At 41.9% G+C, this 19,828-nt stretch overlaps 3 protein-coding genes, 2 long non-coding RNA genes and 1 other non-coding gene across 8 annotated transcripts in view; 2 read left to right on the forward strand and 4 right to left on the reverse strand.

Moving 5' to 3' along the window:
- Nucleotides 1–112: 112 nt before the first annotated feature.
- Nucleotides 113–303, forward strand: LOC144201073 (U2 spliceosomal RNA). The gene has a single exon (XR_013327270.1). It is a non-coding gene; the product is annotated as a U2 spliceosomal RNA (small nuclear RNA).
- A 543-nt stretch (nt 304–846) lies between these two features.
- LOC144200619 (uncharacterized) lies at nt 847–2,575 on the forward strand. The gene is made up of 6 exons (XR_013327155.1): nt 847–959; nt 1,150–1,241; nt 1,735–1,809; nt 1,886–2,237; nt 2,300–2,368; nt 2,453–2,575. It is a non-coding gene; the product is annotated as an uncharacterized LOC144200619 (long non-coding RNA).
- A 39-nt stretch (nt 2,576–2,614) lies between these two features.
- Nucleotides 2,615–4,217, reverse strand: LOC144200643 (uncharacterized). 2 transcript variants are annotated; one of them, XR_013327162.1, is made up of 5 exons: nt 4,093–4,217; nt 3,243–3,335; nt 3,099–3,176; nt 2,982–3,025; nt 2,615–2,684 (listed from the first exon to the last, which is right to left on the reverse strand). It is a non-coding gene; the product is annotated as an uncharacterized LOC144200643 (long non-coding RNA). The 2 variants fall into 2 exon arrangements; XR_013327161.1 differs by having other exon boundaries at nt 2,615–3,025; nt 4,093–4,216.
- A 696-nt stretch (nt 4,218–4,913) lies between these two features.
- On the reverse strand, nt 4,914–10,522 carry LOC144200315 (heterogeneous nuclear ribonucleoprotein L-like). The gene is made up of 13 exons (XM_077722391.1): nt 10,352–10,522; nt 9,573–9,688; nt 9,247–9,484; nt 9,096–9,181; nt 8,827–8,923; nt 8,668–8,740; nt 6,812–6,883; nt 6,486–6,736; nt 6,033–6,154; nt 5,751–5,952; nt 5,619–5,676; nt 5,450–5,560; nt 4,914–5,377 (listed from the first exon to the last, which is right to left on the reverse strand). Exons 1-13 carry the CDS (start codon nt 10,427–10,429, stop codon nt 5,319–5,321), a joined length of 1,563 nt encoding a protein of 520 aa, XP_077578517.1. The 5' UTR covers nt 10,430–10,522; the 3' UTR covers nt 4,914–5,318.
- Nucleotides 10,523–11,055: 533 nt separating this feature from the next.
- Nucleotides 11,056–14,884, reverse strand: srsf7a (serine and arginine rich splicing factor 7a). 2 transcript variants are annotated; one of them, XM_077722390.1, is made up of 8 exons: nt 14,651–14,883; nt 13,814–14,045; nt 13,476–13,658; nt 13,294–13,386; nt 13,155–13,196; nt 13,011–13,070; nt 12,815–12,913; nt 11,056–11,267 (listed from the first exon to the last, which is right to left on the reverse strand). In XM_077722390.1, the coding sequence occupies exons 2-8, from the start codon at nt 14,035–14,037 to the stop codon at nt 11,216–11,218; spliced, it is 753 nt and encodes a 250-aa protein (XP_077578516.1). In that variant the 5' UTR covers nt 14,038–14,045; nt 14,651–14,883; the 3' UTR covers nt 11,056–11,215. The 2 variants fall into 2 exon arrangements, with proteins under 2 accessions (XP_077578516.1, XP_077578515.1); XM_077722389.1 differs by lacking the exon at nt 11,056–11,267 and adding an exon at nt 11,779–12,305 and having other exon boundaries at nt 14,651–14,884.
- Nucleotides 14,885–15,335: 451 nt separating this feature from the next.
- The window catches only part of LOC144200439 (sodium/calcium exchanger 2-like), a 29,170-nt gene continuing 24,677 nt past the window's right edge, over nt 15,336–19,828 (reverse strand). Inside the window, exon 16 of the mRNA XM_077722600.1 lies at nt 15,336–19,363. Coding sequence (XP_077578726.1) covers nt 18,987–19,363 — 377 coding nt within the window. The 3' untranslated portion in view covers nt 15,336–18,986. The remainder of the gene's footprint in view (nt 19,364–19,828) is intronic.

Genomic DNA, 19,828 nt, shown 5'->3' on the forward strand with positions numbered 1-19,828 from the left:
GGAGTTGTAGTTTCTGCTTTAGGTGTGTTGATTTTCCTCATTTTATTTATGTAACCGTTACTTAAGGTCGTATTAGCTGGATCTAAATAGTCATTGGTGACTCATTATTGTTATCGCTTCTCGGCCTTTTGGCTAAGATCAAGTGTAGTATCTGTTCTTATCAGTTTAATATCTGATACGTCCCCTATCCGGGGACCATATATTAAATTGATTTTTGGAACTGGGAGATGGAATAGGGGCTTGCTCCGTCCACTCCACGCATCGACCTGGTATTGCAGTACCTCCAGGAACGGTGCACCCCCCTCTACTTGTGAAATAAAATCCCAGCAGAATAAAGTCTCTATCCCTAATACTGTGCGCTTATTTGATGCATTATTATGCGTAAATACTCTCCTGCCAACTACTTGCGATTTACATTCTACCAAACGATTATTTTAGAATTAATTGACAAATGTTTAGTATCAATAATAATATTTAAATCGCTTATTAGCTAAATAAATCTAGGCAATGCATACATAGTATATACAATAAGGCTCTCTAAAAACGACATAGTATGTCGTTTTTTGATTGGTCGTAGTAAGGCTTTTTTAAATGGCATAGTACGTTTTAAGAAAAAAAAATGCTTACTATACATGGTATTTTTACATAAAAAGCCTTACATTGCATAGTCAAAATTATTGGCCTACTAAACATTTTGGAACACTATAATAAGGTTTCTTTCCTTGTATTGTAAAAAAAAATAGACATTGAGCCACTAGAAGGCGCTATCAGTTTTTCTTCCTGCTTTTGTCTTCCTGTTTCCAAATGAATCACGTCAGAGTTCAAGGGTTGCCTCCTTTCTTCAAAATGGCGGATGTGACAACGGTCAGTTTCGGCAGTGGACGGCTAAACAGCTCAAAAGTTACGATTTACCAAAGAAAGACCTGATTAAGTGCTCACAGGACAATGCAGCGCCTTCGGTACGTTGTTATTTGGGGATTACGAAGCCCCAGTTCTCCATTTACGAGTGCTTTTTGACGCTAGCATGCTTCGTTCGCGTGATGTAGCCCCACGTGGATGCAGACAGTAAAATGTTTGCTAACAAATTGGCTACTTCGCATTAGCTGTAGCTCTTCCTGTTTAAAAAGAAATCATTCTATTGTCTTACAGATCCTCAACGAGCACATACTGCTGGGAATCATCAAGAATGTGGCCGAAAAGGAGCAGCTTGTCGACGCCATACCGAGCTGTTTGTCAGCGAAGTGAGTCATTTTTTAATAGTTTATATTTACTCGTGTCATCATTAAATATCAGCGTTCGGTATCCAAGGTTTTGCTCAAGTAGCTTTTTTTTTATTAGAAAGCATTCAACTTTTGAATGAGAACACACTAAGTGGTGTTGACTTTTAATAGCAAGAACTTATTTGGCGAACTTTCACCCAAACAAGGTAATCAGTGGAGGTGGAAGGAATAATGGTACACCTTTCCTGAATATTCCTTTACCCTGGCCTTGTTTTCCCTTCACTCTAAGGCATATCTCATGGTTTGGACCTTTTCATTTTTAGGTAAATGCGTTTGAGACATTCTGTCAACAGGATCATTTTTAACTATAGTTTAAACATGGTACAATAACCAGTTTTCCAGTGTATGAAGGAAAAGAAATGAAATCAATTGACTTTTTGCAATATTTAAAAAAAAATGTATTTAGGAACTCATCTAGGATTAATATAAAATGCAATTTTAATGTGTTTTGTAGAGGTTTAAAGCCATGGAGACGATGGAGGAGGTGACCAAGTTGGCAAAAATGACGAGAAGACCGATTGTGGATGAGGTAGAAACAAAGTGATTTTATTTCTTTCATGTAATGTGTACTAAACCTACTCATTGTGTATATTGCTTCTCTTCAGGGTCCACCCAAGTTTACCAAATCAACACTAAAGCAGTGGAGACATGGTGAACAGCAGGCAGACTTAAACAACATCCCATCACTGACCAGTACTTGTCATTATAGAGCAGGCAGGGGTGTCCAACTCTGGTACTTGAGGACCCTTGTCCAGTGTATTTTCCATGTCTTCCACGACATTGGATTCAGATGATCATGGTCATTTGATTTTGGTGTGTTGGAAGACATGGAAAATAAACTGGATAAGGGGACCTTGTGTGCTGGAGTTGGAGATCCCTGTTATAGAGACTCTTATTTTTGAGTCTTTCTGCCTCTATATTGGTCTAAAAGAAAAAGCCAACCAAACCACCTGAAGGGTATGTTGTTCAATATTTCCATTTTTATTCCTCCTGAGCTTAATATTGCTTACTTTTTGCAGTGCAATGAAGACTTGCTGACTAAGGAGAAATGGAACTTAATTGGTGTTATGGGGAAAATGGCCTTCCTGGTAAGTATCCTTTTGATAGTAAATACATAACATGGTTTAATTTTTTTTGTCAAACCTTTTTGACTTAGTTTTTTTCTCTTCCAGAATTCTACCCAAGGGATCAGTACTTTTCATCCATTTGCTGAAGGAAGTACTTCTCCATTTTGATCTACGTATACTCATCTCAAAAGCCTTAACTTGTGCAAAAATAAAACTTCTTGAAATGTACATATGCTTTCTTTTTGCTGACAACATGAAAACAAACAGTTTCACATTTAAATTTTTTTATTGAAAATGTCGCATAGAAACATAACAATAATGCCTGGTTGTTCTCCACCTGTAGAAAAACATTTTTTTGCCAAAAAAATAACTTAGAAAAAAAAATACAGCAAAAATGACTTAGGAAAAGTTCAACAAAACACTTAGAATTTTTTTTTTAAAAATACAATTGCTGACTTAATTATTTTTTAAAGAATAAAACACTTAGAATAAAAACACCAAAAAAAAAATGGAAAAAAAGACCAGAAAGGGTCTTTAGTCTTTTTTCCCCAAGTGTTTTAACAAAGACAATTGACACTCAAATCTCTTTTATTAAAATTTCTGATTGAAAAAAAAAAGGTGAAATCCTCCTTACCTTAAGGATCTGGGCACCATGAGCCAGAAAACTCTGGACTGCACCTATATAACAAAAGGGGGAAAATCAATAAAAATATACCTGGATGAATACTTAGATATTTTACAATAAACTAACCTCTTAGAAGACTGCCAGCATTGTTTAGAGAGGCATCATCTTTAAGTAGGGAAGATCACATGGACATGGACCGGATGTCTGCAAAAAAAGGCAAAAGTTGTCATATACAGAGACTGAAGATTCAACAGATGAAATTATTTTTACCTAGATCTGGCCCAGTCTCGTCTCTTGTAACAAACTTCAAGGGTTTCAGTGTTCTGGGGCACATAGGAAGAGCTGCATCTTGATTTAACCAACCTGTGGAGTTGTAAACAAAATTATTACAGGAAAGAGAAATATTACAATAAATGATCAAGATAAAGAATGAAAATACGTTAGTGAATGCTCCGTGCTATTTCACTTGTCCAGACAAGGTGATTAAATATACAGACTAAAGTTAACAGCTAGGAGAATATTGGTTTAACTTTTTTTTGTATAATTCTTTTTGTGAAAGCAAAAGACTTATAAATTGCAAACGTCATTATAGCCTTTACCCAGCAAACTTTCTATTGATATCTCGGCTTTGTTCGGTTCAAATAAAAGTCTTTCTACACTACTCGACAATGGAGAAAACGGACTAGCTCTTAGCATTAGCGTCGCGACAACATGACGTAGACAAATGGAACGCGTCGTGATGACGCTAATGCTAAGATAGCTTGTTCAACCTGGCATTAAACTAATAAATTTGTTGGCGTTTTAGCTCAAATGTAACGCGTCATCAAACGCTAATGCTAAGATAGCTTGTCACACGCGGATCCCAAACTTAAATCTTCGACGGTGTGTTAAACCTGGCATTAAACTAACAGATTTGTTGGCGTTTTAGCTCAAATAGAACGCATTGTCGTGACGCTAATGCTAATATATCTTGTCACATGCGGAGCCAAAACTTAAATCGTCGACGGTGTGTTCAACCTGGCATTAAACTAACATATTTGTTGGCGTTTTAGCTCAATTGTCTCCTAAATAATGTGAAAGAAGCGCACTTAGAAAGCCAGTAAATTGCTTACCGACCTACCTCGTTGGGGTGCCGGGCGTCCGCGAGCATCGAAATGGCTGCTGGAGAAGACGAGGCACTACGCATGTGCGTAATTTACGCAGCTGCATTGCGATAGACGTAACCACGCCCAAATTGTCCCACCATATTGAATGTGGAAAAGATGGTATCTTGCTTACCGTGCTTTGCTCCCAATAGGTGTTATGTCCTCCCAACGCAATGTCTATGTTTTGAAGAGGACGTTCCTTCCAATTCAATGTCTATGTTTTGAAGATGACGTAGTGATGATTGTTGTGGTCTTGATGCTTTAAAACAGTTTAGTATGTTAGAACACTTATGTTATCAAATATTGAACAACGTTTTTAATTAGTATTTTACATCAACTCACCTTTATTCCAGGCCATCAGACTCAATGAATACTTTGACATTTGAAACGTAAAGAATCCTTCATTGTATGTATACAATTACTAGATGTATCTGAACTGTAAAACATAACTAAAATTATATACATTTTAAACCCAAACAACCTATTTTTGAACCCAGAACCCCACAGCTGTGAGCCCAACACACTAACCACTCAATCATCACACCGTCTTAAGTAAAGAATCTGTCTTACTATAAATGTTTTCTAAAACAAATTAAAGCTTTTATGGTCTTTCTTAATTGGTTATGAAAAATACCACTGTGATGTCACCTGATGGTCCAGTGGTTCTTCCGCCTGACTTCGTTATGGCCAGCCTGGGTTCGATTCCCACCTAATGATGCAGTGCGTGGTCATAAAAAAAAAAAGACTGTATAGTAAAGCTATTTTTAGGGATGCTTCTAAGAAAACACTCAAATCCTTCTCCTTCTTAACATAAGTTTATTCCCAGGTGATCAGTCTCCCATCCAAATACTAACCAGGTCCAACCCTGCTTAATTTTCAAAATCAGTCGTTTTCAAGGAAGTATGGCATAAGCCCAACATGGACATGATATCTGATATGTTGAGTTACACATACAATTTGACCAAAAGCAAACTTTTACCAGTTTAGTGCACATTTTTCATTGACTTTGGCCCACAAATACAGCATGTTCCAAAATGTTTGACCCCATTTGGTAAGCCAAATCACTTTGAGACGGCAGAGAAATGGGGTCAAATATTTGAGAACACCCTGTATATTAAAAAAAAAAGTGTCACAACAACAAGGCCATTTTTTTAGCCTTAAACTTCTCCCATTGGATGAATGTGTGGATTCTCAGCCGGCTTTAGTTGCTGTGTTGAACAGTGGAGAAGCAGAGCTTGAGGGTGTACGGGTACGGACCAGCTGAAAGAGCCACAAATCCACATGAATAAACTCTGAGCGACCACGACAGACGTTGCCGAGACTGACACTTACTTGCGTTTTTCATCTGGAAGTGGTTAATCAAGGCCAGGGCCTCCATGGCGTCATTGATGGAATCCCACTCCAGCAGGCCCGAAGCACTGCGGTCACTTGTCGGGGCGCCACCTATCCAAAGGAAAACAGGTGAGTCACAAGAGCCACAGGAGTCAAAGTGGAAACTTACTTTTGCCCGAGAACATTTTGACGTTGTCGGGACCCTTGACGCCAAAATCGTTGCAGACCTGTAGGCAAAAACAAAGGCGGTGTCACGCCGGCTTCTCTTAATGCTGTGCCGTCCATCTTTTTTTTTCCTCACCTGGGTAAAGATTTCAGCCGTGACGTCGGGTTGCGCGTTGAAAAAGTGCAGCACGTTGCTGGGGTGCTGGATGCGGTTCTTGGCCGCCTGTTCGGGCGACGTGAAGCGGTTATTCCTGGAGCCCTGGAAGTCCTTGAAGCTGCTGGACCCGTCCCCGAGCTCATAGAACTGGCCCGGCACGATGGCTTGCTGCTTGGACACGCTGCGGACGCCGGATTGGAGCTATCTTTAAAAAGCACACAAAAAAAAAAACCCAGAGTCCAAAGTGACGCGTCTTCTCACCACACGTTGAGCTTCTGTCCGAAGAGAAAGTTGTTGTTGAGGTGAGTGATGGCCCGGTCTACGGCGTAGCAGTCGCCCATCTCCACCATGGCGGCGCCCGGTTTGCTCTTCATGAACTTAACCTGATAAAAAGGATCAGGTCAATAAATGGCTAATGTCACCAAAAGTTGGACAACTTTCAGTTCAAGTCATGCAAAAAAATAAGTCATTTCTTCATGGCATCATTTCATGACTTTTCTCCAACTATGACTTAAATCTCCTAATATTAAAATAAATATATTGGGCTCAAACTTAACATGGCCAAAAGTTGATGACAAGAGAAAAATAAGCAATGAAATGACTATCTATCTTGCAATAGTATAATCTATAATTCAACCTTCATCCTATTTTGATTTTGAACCTTGTAATAGTTCAAATTGAGTCTCCTTCTACATGCAAAATGACAATACTGACCCGCAGCACGTTGCCATAGAGACAAAAGATGTTGAAGACGCGGTCGGGATTCATCTTTTCCGACTCCAGTCCGTACACCATGACCACCGGCGAGTCTGCGTGGGCGCCGTACTCGCCCGGGGGAGGCGGCGGGGCGCCGTAGCTGGGGCCGTAGTTTCTCCCGCCGCCACGCCCCCTCATCGGCGGTGCCATGCGGCGACTCTCGTAGGGCGAGGAAGAGTAGCTCTCCTCGTAGCCGTGGTAACTGCCACCTGTCGGAGGAGGGACGTGAAACCAATTACCAAGCGCCTCGGATTGAGACGCCATTTTTGTAGGCGGGGTCTCACCGTAATCTGGGGGGTGGTCGCCCAGCAGGGCTGGCTGACGTTGACGCTTGTTGGGGTTGCTGCTTGTGTCGTCTATCAGGCAAAAATCAAAACAGAAAAGACAATTAGGAATGAGTAAAAGTCAATTTTAAAATCCCAATAGACGCATTGACATGAATCAGTAATACAGACAAATAATACAGCAAAAGCGCAGGAAAAAATGGCAAAATCTAGTGTCCATAAAAATAAAAAATCTGTCAAAAAATAAAATAAAAGGGAAAATAACATGCTTCAGTCAAAAGAGGACATGAATGGCAAATTGTCATGCAGCTGCGCCACTGTTCAGCCTTTACAAGGAGTAATAAAAGGGCAAAAAATCTTCTTATCGAACAATAATTAAGTAGAAAATCAGTTTTGTTGCACTGCGATCGAGTCGGGCTAATTCCTCCCAAAGTTGTCGCCATCTGTGCAGGTACACAATCACACACAAAACGGTCACCGACGCTAAAATGGCTGCCCGTATCGGGCCTTTGGCTTCCGGGGAGGAGAGGAGGAGGATTCTGAATGGGATGGCGCTCCGGAGAGCGTGCAGGGAAAAAAACCATTTGTTGAAAGTGATGTGTGGCCATGTTGGGTGCTGACGAGGCTTCTGGTGTTACTTACTGCATGCCAACACATTGAGGACGGACGGACGGAGGGGAAGGCTGCGGTAGTTGCGGTAGTTTTCGCCACTCCGTTACTCATTTCACCGCACGCACCCCCATAGCCTGGTTCGAAAGAAAAAGAGTGGCCTTTTGGAAGGGTCCGCCTACGAAGAAGGGGTGGGAAGGAGGCCGGCCTCACGCGGGAGGACTTAGCCGGCGTCTCGGCTCTGAAAGATGGGAGACAAAGCATCGATACAATGTCGACACGGACAAGGTGGAGTCAGCAGAAATGGGCCTGAGCGTGTTTCTGTTCTGTTAGGGTGTTGTCAGCAGTGTCTTCATCAGTCGGCTCTCGGTGTGTCAGTCAGTCAGTGTGGGACGGGTTTTGATCTGTTTGCTTTGTGCTCTCCTCTCTGGTGTCAGTGGTGCCTCATGGGTATCAGTCTCCATTTTGGGAAGGTGCAGGTAGGTGGTGCTGGTAGTGGTGCTGGTGCTGGTGAGAGGGTGTGCTCATGAAGATTTTGGAAGGAGAGGATGTTGTGCTGGTCAAGCTTTTGGAGCGCCCACATTTTGTATCTGGGACCAAGCGTAGTCGTCCAGTGATGCCAAATACAGTCCTTGACCGAGGGCGTGTGAAAGCGTGTGTGTCCTTGGTGTGAAGAATGGTGGTCATGTCGGGGTGGGGTGGAGTGGGTGTACTCGCCGCTTTCCCCCCTCCTGTAGTGTTTAAGCGTGATTTGTGCCCGAAAGTAACTGTCGGGAATGACTTGTGTTTTCACACACACACAAAAAAAGACTAAAGGGGGAAAACATGTTAAGGAGAGAAGTGTACATTTAAAAGAGGCAGCTGTGTCCGCCAGAGAGTGCCAAGAATCATTAATCACGTATCGTATTCTCCGCACTATAAAGCGCAGCGGATTATAAAGCACAACTTTTAAATTTGCTTCATAAATAAGGCTTCTAGTTGCACATTATAGTGCGGAAAATATGATACATTTTGGGGTGACTGGTAGTTGGTCACAATGTCCCAAAAAGTCCCACTGTAAGACAATTAGATCAATACAGGTAAGAGTGTTTGGTGTTGAAGATGGCAGTGTTCCTCTGTAAATTGACAACAATAAGCGAGAGCTACCGGTGAAACCATGGATGGCCTTGATTGACATGGTGATGCGTGCGCATGTCTTTGTATGAAGCACATTTTGGGAAACATTTCTGCATTTGTGTGGGTGTTACCTGGGCCACCCAGATTGGGATTGGTGTAGTCCCAAGTGTCCTGGTCGTTCTTGAACACGTTCAAACGAGTGGGCTGAAAAAACAAGGCACAGCGACATATTTAATGATCAAGAAATATTTGAAGAAGAACATCATTAGTCTCAAAGGTCCTGGGGGTACCTTGGCGTATTCGATTTTCAGCGTGCAGCATCCGGAGTAGATGTCGGCTCCGTTCAGAGAAGCTTTGGCTCGCTGGGCGCTTTGCACAGAGTCAAATGTAATGATGAAGTTAAGGCATCCATTCTGACCATTCATACCAGAAATTTAAGATGATGTGGCGGCCAAATGGCCTTTAATGTCAAAATATCTCATTTTTTTCTTCTAAATATAAGTTTATAACTGTGGTGGGCTGGCGACACCATGAGCAATTAAATACGGTAAAAGGATATTCAACCATGGCCTGCACGCCATTTTTCCTAAAGATGACAACTCTGTGGACAGGTCCGCAATTGTTGCAAATTGTGTAGAGGACTTCCTGCAAGGGAAATACTCGATCAGTTATTGAGATAAAACTAAATATTTCCCTTTTGGCTCTCTCACCGTGGTGATGGGGTAGATGGGGTTCATGATGGTGAGAAGAAGGACGTTGTTGACGCTCCTCGAGTCGTCCGAGTCGCCCGGCCTGGAAATCTTCTGGCTGGTGGAGTAGTTGATGAAGGCCGGGTGGCTAGCGATGTACACTTGGTTGTCGGCGGCGTAGGTCACGGCCGTGGTCGAGCCGTTGATCTCCTCGTACTCCACCAGGGCCTGCCGCTTTTTGGGCATCAACACTACGTAGCTTTTGAGTGGAGATAAGTTTGCAAATGTTCAGGGTCCATATACTTATATATATTCAGATTTATCAAATTAATGCATGAGTTATTCACCTGATGGCTCCAAACTCCTGCAGGGAATCCGTTAGGTCTGCCTCCGTAACACCATCCACCAATCCTCGGACATGGACCACTGCAGATGGAAGGGTTTTGTGGGGGTCTTCATAGCCCTATTACAGAATTTAAAAAAAAAAACATTGAGACATACATATTATATATACTTATAGTTTACTTTCTCGGACGCTCACTCAATGGCTGTCATTGACGGGATTGTAAAAAGGGAATTCGTAGCCATTTTTAATAAATTGGATGTGTTTTAATGGTCTACGGCAGGCGATGAGTGAAATACTATGAAATTAAAAAATATATATCTTAGTGTTATTAGGAGCCATAAACGAAGTGAATTAGCATATATGAAATTGTTATTCATTATAATTTTCGCTTCATATATATAAAATAATTGCTTATTTAAAAAGTTGGTGTGCATACAAATGCTTCTCAACTTTAAAAAAAGTGCATATTACACACTAAGATGAACAAAGCATGTGTTTGCACTGGCATAAAATGTAAATAAAGGGTAATTACTTATGTGGCTACCGATATGAGAACAAAGCCAATTGTAAATAAACACAGGGAAGGCAAAACTATGTTTTCTACGTTTATTCACGGTCCACTTTTGAATTATAGACGACATTCGCAATACAGGGCGGACATTTTGGGGCTTGTTTCTCAACATCGGAAACACAAATGGACAAAAGCGACGGTGTGCGCATTTTTCCTTCGACACGTTCACGGGTCAATAGACCACAAAAATAGCTAGGCTGTATACTCACTGTGGACATTCCGTCGGTTTTCTGTCTTTTGGTTGCCCTGCCGTCTTCGCTGTAATAGCGGTTTGTCGCAGTTGCCATGTTTTCGCGTTTTAAACACAACAGTGACAAATAGTCGATGCCGTAAAATGGACGCACACCAGACGAAAACGAGGCCTTGCCCTTGTGAATTACGCCCTCCCCTCTCGCATTGTAACCTGATTGGCCGAGACGCGGGTCCGTCAAGTCACGAGGTTATCCACCAATAAGAAATCGAGATGCTGACGCGTTTTTCTCGCGACGGATTTTCAAATGAATACAGCTATCAAAACCACTTTAGTCGACTCTACATTACAATGGTCTATGATTAAATTGTATGTGTGTAAATCACCATGGTAACCTGTAAAATGAAATGAACCGCTATGTTGGTGAAATTTATTTAGAAATAAAACTGCCATTGGATTAACAGAAGCAGGACCAACTGTTCAAGCAACCCTTCCTGAAAAGGAAAATAAATCACACAAAAAGATAAAAAAATAAAAATACTACACAGGAACAAACGCAAATCCAAAAAAATGAGATCCGATTTTAAGTTTAAAGGGGAGGGTTATGGGACAGTGCAGCACAATGTAGAATATGAAGCAATGCAGGCCAGGTTAATCTGCTTCATCATAAATTCAAAACATGTTAGACACAAGTCCAAGTGTTTAAATGGGGGGGGGGGGGGGGGGGGGGGGGTCGATGAGAAAAAAAAATCAACATCTACCGTGGATTTAGTCTAAACCTGTACATCTCACATGAAAGAATTTAAACATAAAAGAACGTGGCAAGCTGCTGTAAAATTGGACGGGGGAGGGAAGGGGATGCAGTGGGTTTGTTGTTCTTCATTCAGGTGGCAGCTGGAGTTGGACTTCGTTGTTGACTTGCAGAACGGGAACGACTGAAACAGAAAAGGTGAAGAGTCACTGCACAGTAAAGGAGATTTAAAAAAATAAAAAAGAAAGACGGCAGTCGCCAACACTCACGCACTTAGCTATATTCCACATGGTGGAAAGTAACTTGCTTCCATTTTTTTTAGAGCCAAGTGTGGCAGGTCTGAAAATATGCAACCAGCCAAGCAAAGTAAAACCGGTCCGTCGGTTTACTTAAAAATTTGGGGGAGAATTTCACCAGAAGGGGGTAACAAAGGGGGACGGCAACCAGTACGACTGGTTTCGACCCAAGGTGGGAACGTGTACTCTCTCCTCAGAGGCAACATTCACTCATTCACTCAGAAATCGACGCATGCTTATCGTCGACGGTCGTCACCACGCACATCCCCACGTTACAAAAGGCCAGTGCATTATTGTTATGACTACAAAAACAAGTTGTTGTCACGTAAGAAAAGGGGGGAGAGATAGAAAAAGATGGGGTGGGGATGGGGGGGGGGGATTTTTTTGTTACCTTTGGAGATACTGGCAGAAACAACAAGTACAGAGAAGCGAAGGATGAAAGCACTGAAGGACGGATGACTACGCTCTTGAAGACTGATCTCTGGTCAGCTCGCTCTCATTTTCAGAAGCTAACAAAGGCCGCAGAGTTCTGGTAGGTAGGTAGGTACGTAGGTAGGTAGGGGGTGTTCTGGTCAAGTAGGTAAAAGGAATTTTGAATGGTCGAACTCAGAATTGTTCGTGTTCGGCGCTCTGGTAGATCTGCCGGCTGGCTGGCGGCGGGCGTTGGGTGACTCTAGGAGGACAAGCGTAAGAGTGCGCGCGGCGCCGATCTGGTCTGAGCGTGTGCGTAGGTCGGACAGAAGGTCACCCAAATCACTCTGCGGGGGGGAGAGGTTCTCGCTGTCTAATGCCAGGCGAAGGCTGATCTCAGGTCAGCGCTTAGTCACCCTCCCGCAGGACGTAAACACGGCCAGCTGGCAGACCCTGGGCCTGGGATCAGCTGTGGTAGTAGTAGTGTCAGCGCAGTGCGCGGCTCCCAGCACACACTTTAAAGAAAATATGAAAAATAAACAAAACTGTGCGGGAAAAAAATGCTCAATTTTAGCTGTAGCTATTTCAAATTTGGCGGCCAATTCGGAGCACGCATGGGTTATATGTAATTTAGTCAAAAGATAATTTTGTGACAAATTTTTGCCGAGCAATAAAACAACCGCACTTTCCCCGCTGAGACAAAACATGGTTATCGTTTACTTCTTTTTGGACCCTAAGCTTCGCACAAAAGTCCCTTGTCTTCTATTTTCCCGCCACGCTAACTTGCCCGAGGGGGGGTCGTGGTTTCAGGGTCCTCCGGTCGTTCACCTCGGCGTCGACGACGATGGCGGGACGCGGCCGGGTTAGCGGCTAGCTGAACGATTGACGCAACTCCTAGTTGTTGCTCCAGCAGTGATCTGTCACAATCGTCTACGGCCCTCTCGAGCTTCTTCCCGCCAAGTGTTATTTGTCGGGACTAAACGCTAAGAGTGCTATCCATGGGCCAATGAGATGTCTGGCTTACCTGGCCCTCTTGTGATTAGTCGACGGGGATCGGGAGCGGGAACGAGAGGCCGAGCGTCCTCTCGGCGCGGACCTGGACCGAGATCGGGACCTGGAGCGACTGAAGAGAGGAACAATTAAAAAAATATATATATGTATATATACAGAGTATTGTGAATTAAAACATGGCAGGCAATTTGACAGCATGATCCTCTCACCTTCTCATTGGAGTTCTAGACTTGGAACGAGCTGACTTGGAACGTGCTGGAGAGCCGGACCTGATGTGACAAGAGAAAACAACATGTTGAGAATAACCCTAGTTGTGGTGGATCATATCACAGCTCACACCACCGTCTTCTTACCTGCTCCTACGCCTGGAGTAAGATGGAGAACGACGATGGCTCCTGGCAAAATCAAAATAAAAACCATCAACCGTCAAATCCAACCAAAAATCTTTGAGCAAAACAAACAAACGACATTTCCATCGAACCACCATCTTACCTGCTGCGGCTTCGGCTGCGGGACTGAGAACGGGATCTGTAGCGCCGGCCGCGGGATCGAGATCTGGAACGTGAGCGAGATCGGGACCGAGACCTGAAAGCAAAGAGAATGTTTTACACGAGTTTTTCCCCAAAAAATAGTTTTTAGAGATGACTTGAGAGGCGCTAACTGTGGCCACGCACCTGCTACGACGACCTCCTCCTCCTCGCTTGCTGAAACGATAACAATCGTAGGCGTAGTGGCCACGATCTCCGCATTGGTAGCAGCGATCGTTGGGGTCAAACTGGCGTCGGCTGGGACGTCCGCGGCCCTTCCTGGACATGCCTGTCGACATCTCTACACGCACACGAGACCCACACAGAAGCCTGTGGATAACAAAAAGCCAGTTAGCATGACACTTCACTGTAAAAAACAAACATGAACCCTAAAAACAAGTCCATCCACATTCACTTCATTATTTAAATGAACGACTGGACTGGGGTTGAAGTAGGAAAGAAGTGTTTGATAACAATGTACTCACTTTCCATCCATGCCTTTCACAGCATCTTCTGCGTCTCTTGGGTCTTCAAACTCAACAAAGGCAAAACCTGGCGGGTTCCGGGCCACCCAGACGGTCCTTAGTGGGCCATAGTAGCTGAAGGCCCGCTCCAACTCCCCCTTGGCAGCGCCATTGCCCAAGTCGCCAACGTACACCTTACAATCGGTGGCCCGGGATGAACTCCGGGATGAAGAATAATAGGACATCTTTTTTGCTACAAAGGAAAGGGAGTGAAACAGTGTTATCAAGTTGTAATGTCATTTTATCCCAAAAGTTTTGGAACATAAAAGTACGTTGTAAATTTTGATTAGCTTTGTAATACTCCAAGTAGAATTTCGAACAGATGAAAGCATAAAGTGGGCTTATAATTGAATGTAACCAGCACGAAATAGAGCACCAAAACTAAAGTACTCTAGTACCCAAATAAAAGACCTATTAAATGTCATTCGTTGGGACTAGTAGATTAGCCAAGTGTAAACTTGATATAAATCAAAGCCAATCACTGTGACGTCACTAAATTCATAAAATAGGGCTTATATTCATCATACTAGGTTCTCTATAGCGATAAAATACTACGCTACGACGCGTGGTTTGTAGTAATGGCGGACTAAAATTCGCCGCTTTCAACCCCTCATGACTTTAAGTAAGGTCTAAATACTTAACAGTATAGCCGTTACAGTTGATAATTTAGCCGTGTTAAAGCCAAATATACATTGTAAATACAGTTCAGGGAGAGATTTGGGTATCGAATTGAGCGCGGTTGGAAGGCCTCAAGCTAAGCCTGCTACACAACAATGGCGACCGCGAGCGTTTACCTACCTTCTTCCGCGGTTGCGTCGTCAAATTCAGATTTACCTCCAAATCACAAAAACCAAGCCCAACGTGGGAAGGCTATTTTCCTATCTTTATAGCTCTAGGTCACGTCAATTCCAAATGACGATTGGATTAAGAAACAGAGAGCGCCACTTTAAAATACGTTAGCCGAGTCTGGCGCATGACATGCGCTACACAGAGGTCGCTACGCGAGCATACGGGTAACGCAGCAAAGCCCGGGATAAAAACGTCATATCCGCAGCTGCGCACTACTATGAAAATATAAAACTAAATAAGTCAAAATTTGGCAGTCATATACAACAGTAAACTACTGGTCTGCATAATTGCAGTGAATTTTGGATGTGATTTTCTCCAGTAAAATAACTATTAACTCAGAAAAACATTTTAAAACGGTCGTGTTTTGATTGGCACTGACACAATATGGCCGTCCCCACGGTTCATAGCGCACTTAACAGCCAGTTTGTGCTCTTACGTCATATACGTGTGACGTTTTCTCTATGACGCGTTAAACATGTATATATGAATGTTTACATGCATTTGTATAATGTACATAGAAATACTATTTGTGCGTGTGTATAAATATATACACAAGCATAAATACTTTGTTAACATAAAAGCTATAGAAAAATAATAGATCAATATGATAGACAAGTAATACTCAGACACGTGCTGCCTTGAAAATAAATAATATATTCAAATAAGGTCAATCTCTGTTAAATAGATAATTTTTTCCTTCAGTAACACATTACACCTCATGCCATGTTCTGCAAACAAGCATTGTTCTTTTAAACATTTGTATACATTTGATATAAAACTTAAATATTATTCTGCGATAGCAATGTATCACCGCTGTTAATAAACGATAATGTCAACCATTATCAGTTTCTTTTTAATCGACAAAAGTTTCAGGCAGAGATTATTGTTCACACAGACACAAAGGAACAAGACAAAAGACAACACAAACAACAGTTTTGTACATTAATAAAGACCTGTAACATGGCTTAGGAAAGTTGCCTTGAAAAAAACAGCAGGCTTTTATTTTAACAGTTTGTCCAAGGCAACGACATTGTAGACATTGATGTTTATGTCACTTGCTACTTTAATTTATCCATCAGTGAATGGTAGTCGAAAGGGACCTGAAATCCTTCACATGCTGCTAAGAACACATAAAACACGGTTGGTTTGTCATGCAAACATAGTGGAAAATGGCGACAACATACATACACACACACAAACATTCACACACATACACACATGGGTGAGAGGAAATAGAGTACAGTATATTACATCAACTAGAGAACAGCATAGGCTAAACAGCAGAGGTTTTGTAAAACTGGAATATTGGCTGGATGTTGCAAAACAGTCCTTTTCCAGCTCTATCTGTTATTTTCTGTAAGCATTTCTCACTGTTTTTTTCTGTAAACATGCTACATAGGTACACTTGAAATAACTCCACCACAAAAGGGAGTTGGATGAGAAAGGACAAAAAACACTGGCACGTGAGTGACGGAGACGACCTGGCGTCGAAGAAGCTAAATAAAAGTTAGCTTGTGTTAGGAATCACTCACTCTTAAATGACTTTACAATTTTAGAGGTATATTACAATGTGGGAAGAGATTTGGGCACCCAATTGATTCCAAAATACATCCCATAGTCACTGGAAAAGCAATACATCCCATGATGCATTGCGTAAACTGGCTACAATTGACTTTTAGTTGGGATTGACATCATATTATGATATGTATAAAGTACATTGTTGAAAATGCACTGTTTATGACATATCCTACTTTGATATAGCATGTTTTTAATTTTTATTTTTTCTAACAAATCATTGGATGTATTATTGAATATATTTGTATGAGAAAGTGAATGATTCCAAACACATCACAGACGTTTCCTGTAGTATTGCACATTTTGAAACCGAAGACCTGTGGGCGGAGCTTATTATACTTCATATACTGTACATAAATAAATCTCTAAATAAATGCTCTTAAACTCAAAACAGCAGTGAGCAGTCACATATTCATCTCACTCCATTGATGATACTCTACACTGCTATCAAAATTTAGTGTCGCTAACGGGGTCACAAGGTCACGTAAACTCCATTCTAGTGTGTTTGGCGTGCACTGCGACCACTCAAATTCATGGTTCCAAAGTACAAAATAAACATCTGTTGTAGCGGCAAGGAAAATATATAAAATTAGCTCTAGAAAGGTTACAAAGTTTGCTTCATTCAGGAAAAAAACAAATAGACTATGACCGATTGCACTTGTGGCTGGCGACAACGACGACACGGATGCACGTGGTGGTCGTCGCGCGGGTTATTTAGTACTACAGTAAACAATTGTCCGGAGGACTGTGCCGCATTTATTGTTGTCTGGGCACGTGAGTGGCTTTTTTTGCACAAAAGCTAGCTTGCAGTGTTGGATGGTAGATCACCCCATGCATGGCTATCTGTGCATTGTGCGGGTTGCAACTGCTTGTTACCCACATTTAGTGTCTATGGGTTCAAATTTGAGGCTAACGTATGATTATGTGTAGTGTTCCTGCTATGAGTAGCTTAGCATTAGCATAAGGTGGCTATCGGAATTTGACTCTTGTTAAAGACAAGTCAACTTTTTTGGATTTATTTACTGAACTTTTATCCTCACAGGGGGGTGCTGGAGCCTAGCCCAGCTGACTTTGGGCTAGAAGCAAGGATTCTCCTTGAATCAGTGGCCAGCCAATCACAGGTGGACTAGCTAGGAGCAATTTAGCATTCAAATACCCTAGCATGCATGTTTTGGGGATGTGGGAGGAAAGTAATTCCCGGGGTTTTTTATGGAAAATCAAGCACCCATGCCTAACCTAACAAAAACATGGTAGAGTAGTTCAATCGAGATCAGTGTTTCTCCAAGTCTATAAGGAAATAGACCATTTTTTTATGTCAAATAAACCCCAACAAGCAATGCTTGCTAACAGTGAACCATCAACAGTTTGAACTTTTATCATTTTTAATGTACTGCACACTCTTTTAAAAGCGCACAATTAATTATAATTGACCTAAAAAGGGACTTCTGATACAGAATAAAAGCCCTTGACTTCACATTATAAAATTAGCATTATTATTATTATCGTATATTCTCATTTTGTAGCATTTCTGACAATATCCGCAAGTTAAATAGTCTTTCTTGACTTAATAACGTTGGAAAAAACAATGCACTGACTTACCGATGAAGTGAACCACTCACAATAATTTTGGGGGACCACCATTGGCCCACTGACCACACTTTGAGAAACACTGGTCTAGAAACCTCAGGTGAAACAACTGTAAACACACAAAATAAAAGTTTTTTTCACAGTATCATTCTTTTTTTCACTCATGAGCTGACATTTCCGCACCTAAAAAAATAAAATAAAATAAAATTTAAAAATAAATCCCCATCTTAGTTTGATAATGCATATGGCTATTATGGGATATTGTAAATGTCGCTCAGGATTGATTTATGCATCAGCTCTATTTACAAATGCCTTTCCTTCCGATCCATCTTTTCGTTGCGTAAACACTTAACTTAATGTAAACATTCCACTCCGCTATGGATTTTTGTTGTTGTTGTTGTAGTCCATACCAGTTTTTGCCGCATCCGGGTTACATTCGCTGCCGTCCAATCACGTCCTTTTGCTCTCTGATATGCCTGTGGACACGTTATACATGCATAAATGTCATATTTGTGTATTGTAGTGTGTTTGTGCGTATCAAAGAGCCCTCTTGACCTTTGACCCAGAGTTCACGAACCCTAGTTTAGGGTCCAATCCAGATTTGATAGTGACTCAGCATTTTTAAGTTTTATAATCACACAGTATTTGTCAGTTTGTCCAAATTTGTATTAAAAGACAAAATTTGCCTAGTCTGGTCTTGAAATTTGCGCAAAAGAAAAACTAAATGAATTTTTTTAGCGATTGGTTAACAAATGTCTCCAAAATAATAATAATTGTTCCTTCTCAAACATTTTTAGGGGTGGGGCAGATCAATAAATATTATGAGAATTAAGTTTCTGTTTTAAAATTCACTGGTTAAAATATGCCTTGTGAAACTAGAACACTATCTTAACATGTATTGTAGATCTTTAACTGGAAAATAAAGTAAAATAATGTTTTTTTTGGGTCCACTAAAATACTACATGTAGCGGTAACTCCTACTTGGCCATTACGTTGCTTTCAGGCGTTATTTGAAAAAGAATGATTGACGGGACGGGTTCCCCGGACCTCAAACCTTTTTTTGGAGAACCTTTTCGCTCTAGAACTGGCTAGCAAGTTAGCGCGTACTCCATCCATCTGTTGCTTAGAAGCCCGGTATGTGGCAGTAGGCCTCCAGGCTGGAGAAAAGAATGTAAAGGAACCACAACCCCAGGAAGAGCAGGCTGGTGACGATCCGGGACGTTCGAGACCCCCCCAGCTCGCCGCCGATGGAGGGCCGGCGTCGGAAGAGCAGCACGGCCATGCAGATGAACGCAAAGATGGTGAAGAGCGTCACGGAGAAGGCCAGCGAACCTGGCTTGACCAGAAACTGTTTGCCCTTGAGCTTCCAGTAGATGGCAGCCACCGACCAGGCCACGCCGATTCCCAAAAAGACGTTGACGGCGTTGCTGCCCGTCACGTTGCCCACCGAGGCGTCGGCGTGCTGGTCCTGGACGGCGGCCACTTTGCTGGCGAACGTGTCTGCGGGGAAAACAAAATAAGCATTTACCTATGGGCTCCAGCATAGAAGATGAATGAATAAAGCGGATTACAGTAAAACCTTGAGATAAGAGCTTCATATGTTGTGGAACTGAGCTCGTATGTCAATTTACTCGTATCACAAATCGATTTTTAGTATAAGCTCCAGCACCCCGCCACCCATGTGAGGTAAGGCGGTACAGAAGATGAATGAATAAAGCGGAATACAGTGATATCTTGAGATATGAGCTTAATGCGATCTGGGACTGAGCTCCTATGTCAAAATTTTGATTATTTTTATTTATATTTAACATTAAATTGTACGATTTAGATTGAGGATTTAGATTTCTGATTTAGATTGAGGATTTACATTTGTGATTTAGAATCAAAAATAATATTGACGGTTTAAATTGAGGATTTACATTTCAGATTTAGATTGAGGAAAAATAACGATTTAAAATCAACATT

Source organism: Stigmatopora nigra, chromosome 8 (assembly GCF_051989575.1).
Source record: "Stigmatopora nigra isolate UIUO_SnigA chromosome 8, RoL_Snig_1.1, whole genome shotgun sequence".
Taxonomy (NCBI): Eukaryota; Metazoa; Chordata; class Actinopteri; order Syngnathiformes; family Syngnathidae; genus Stigmatopora; species Stigmatopora nigra.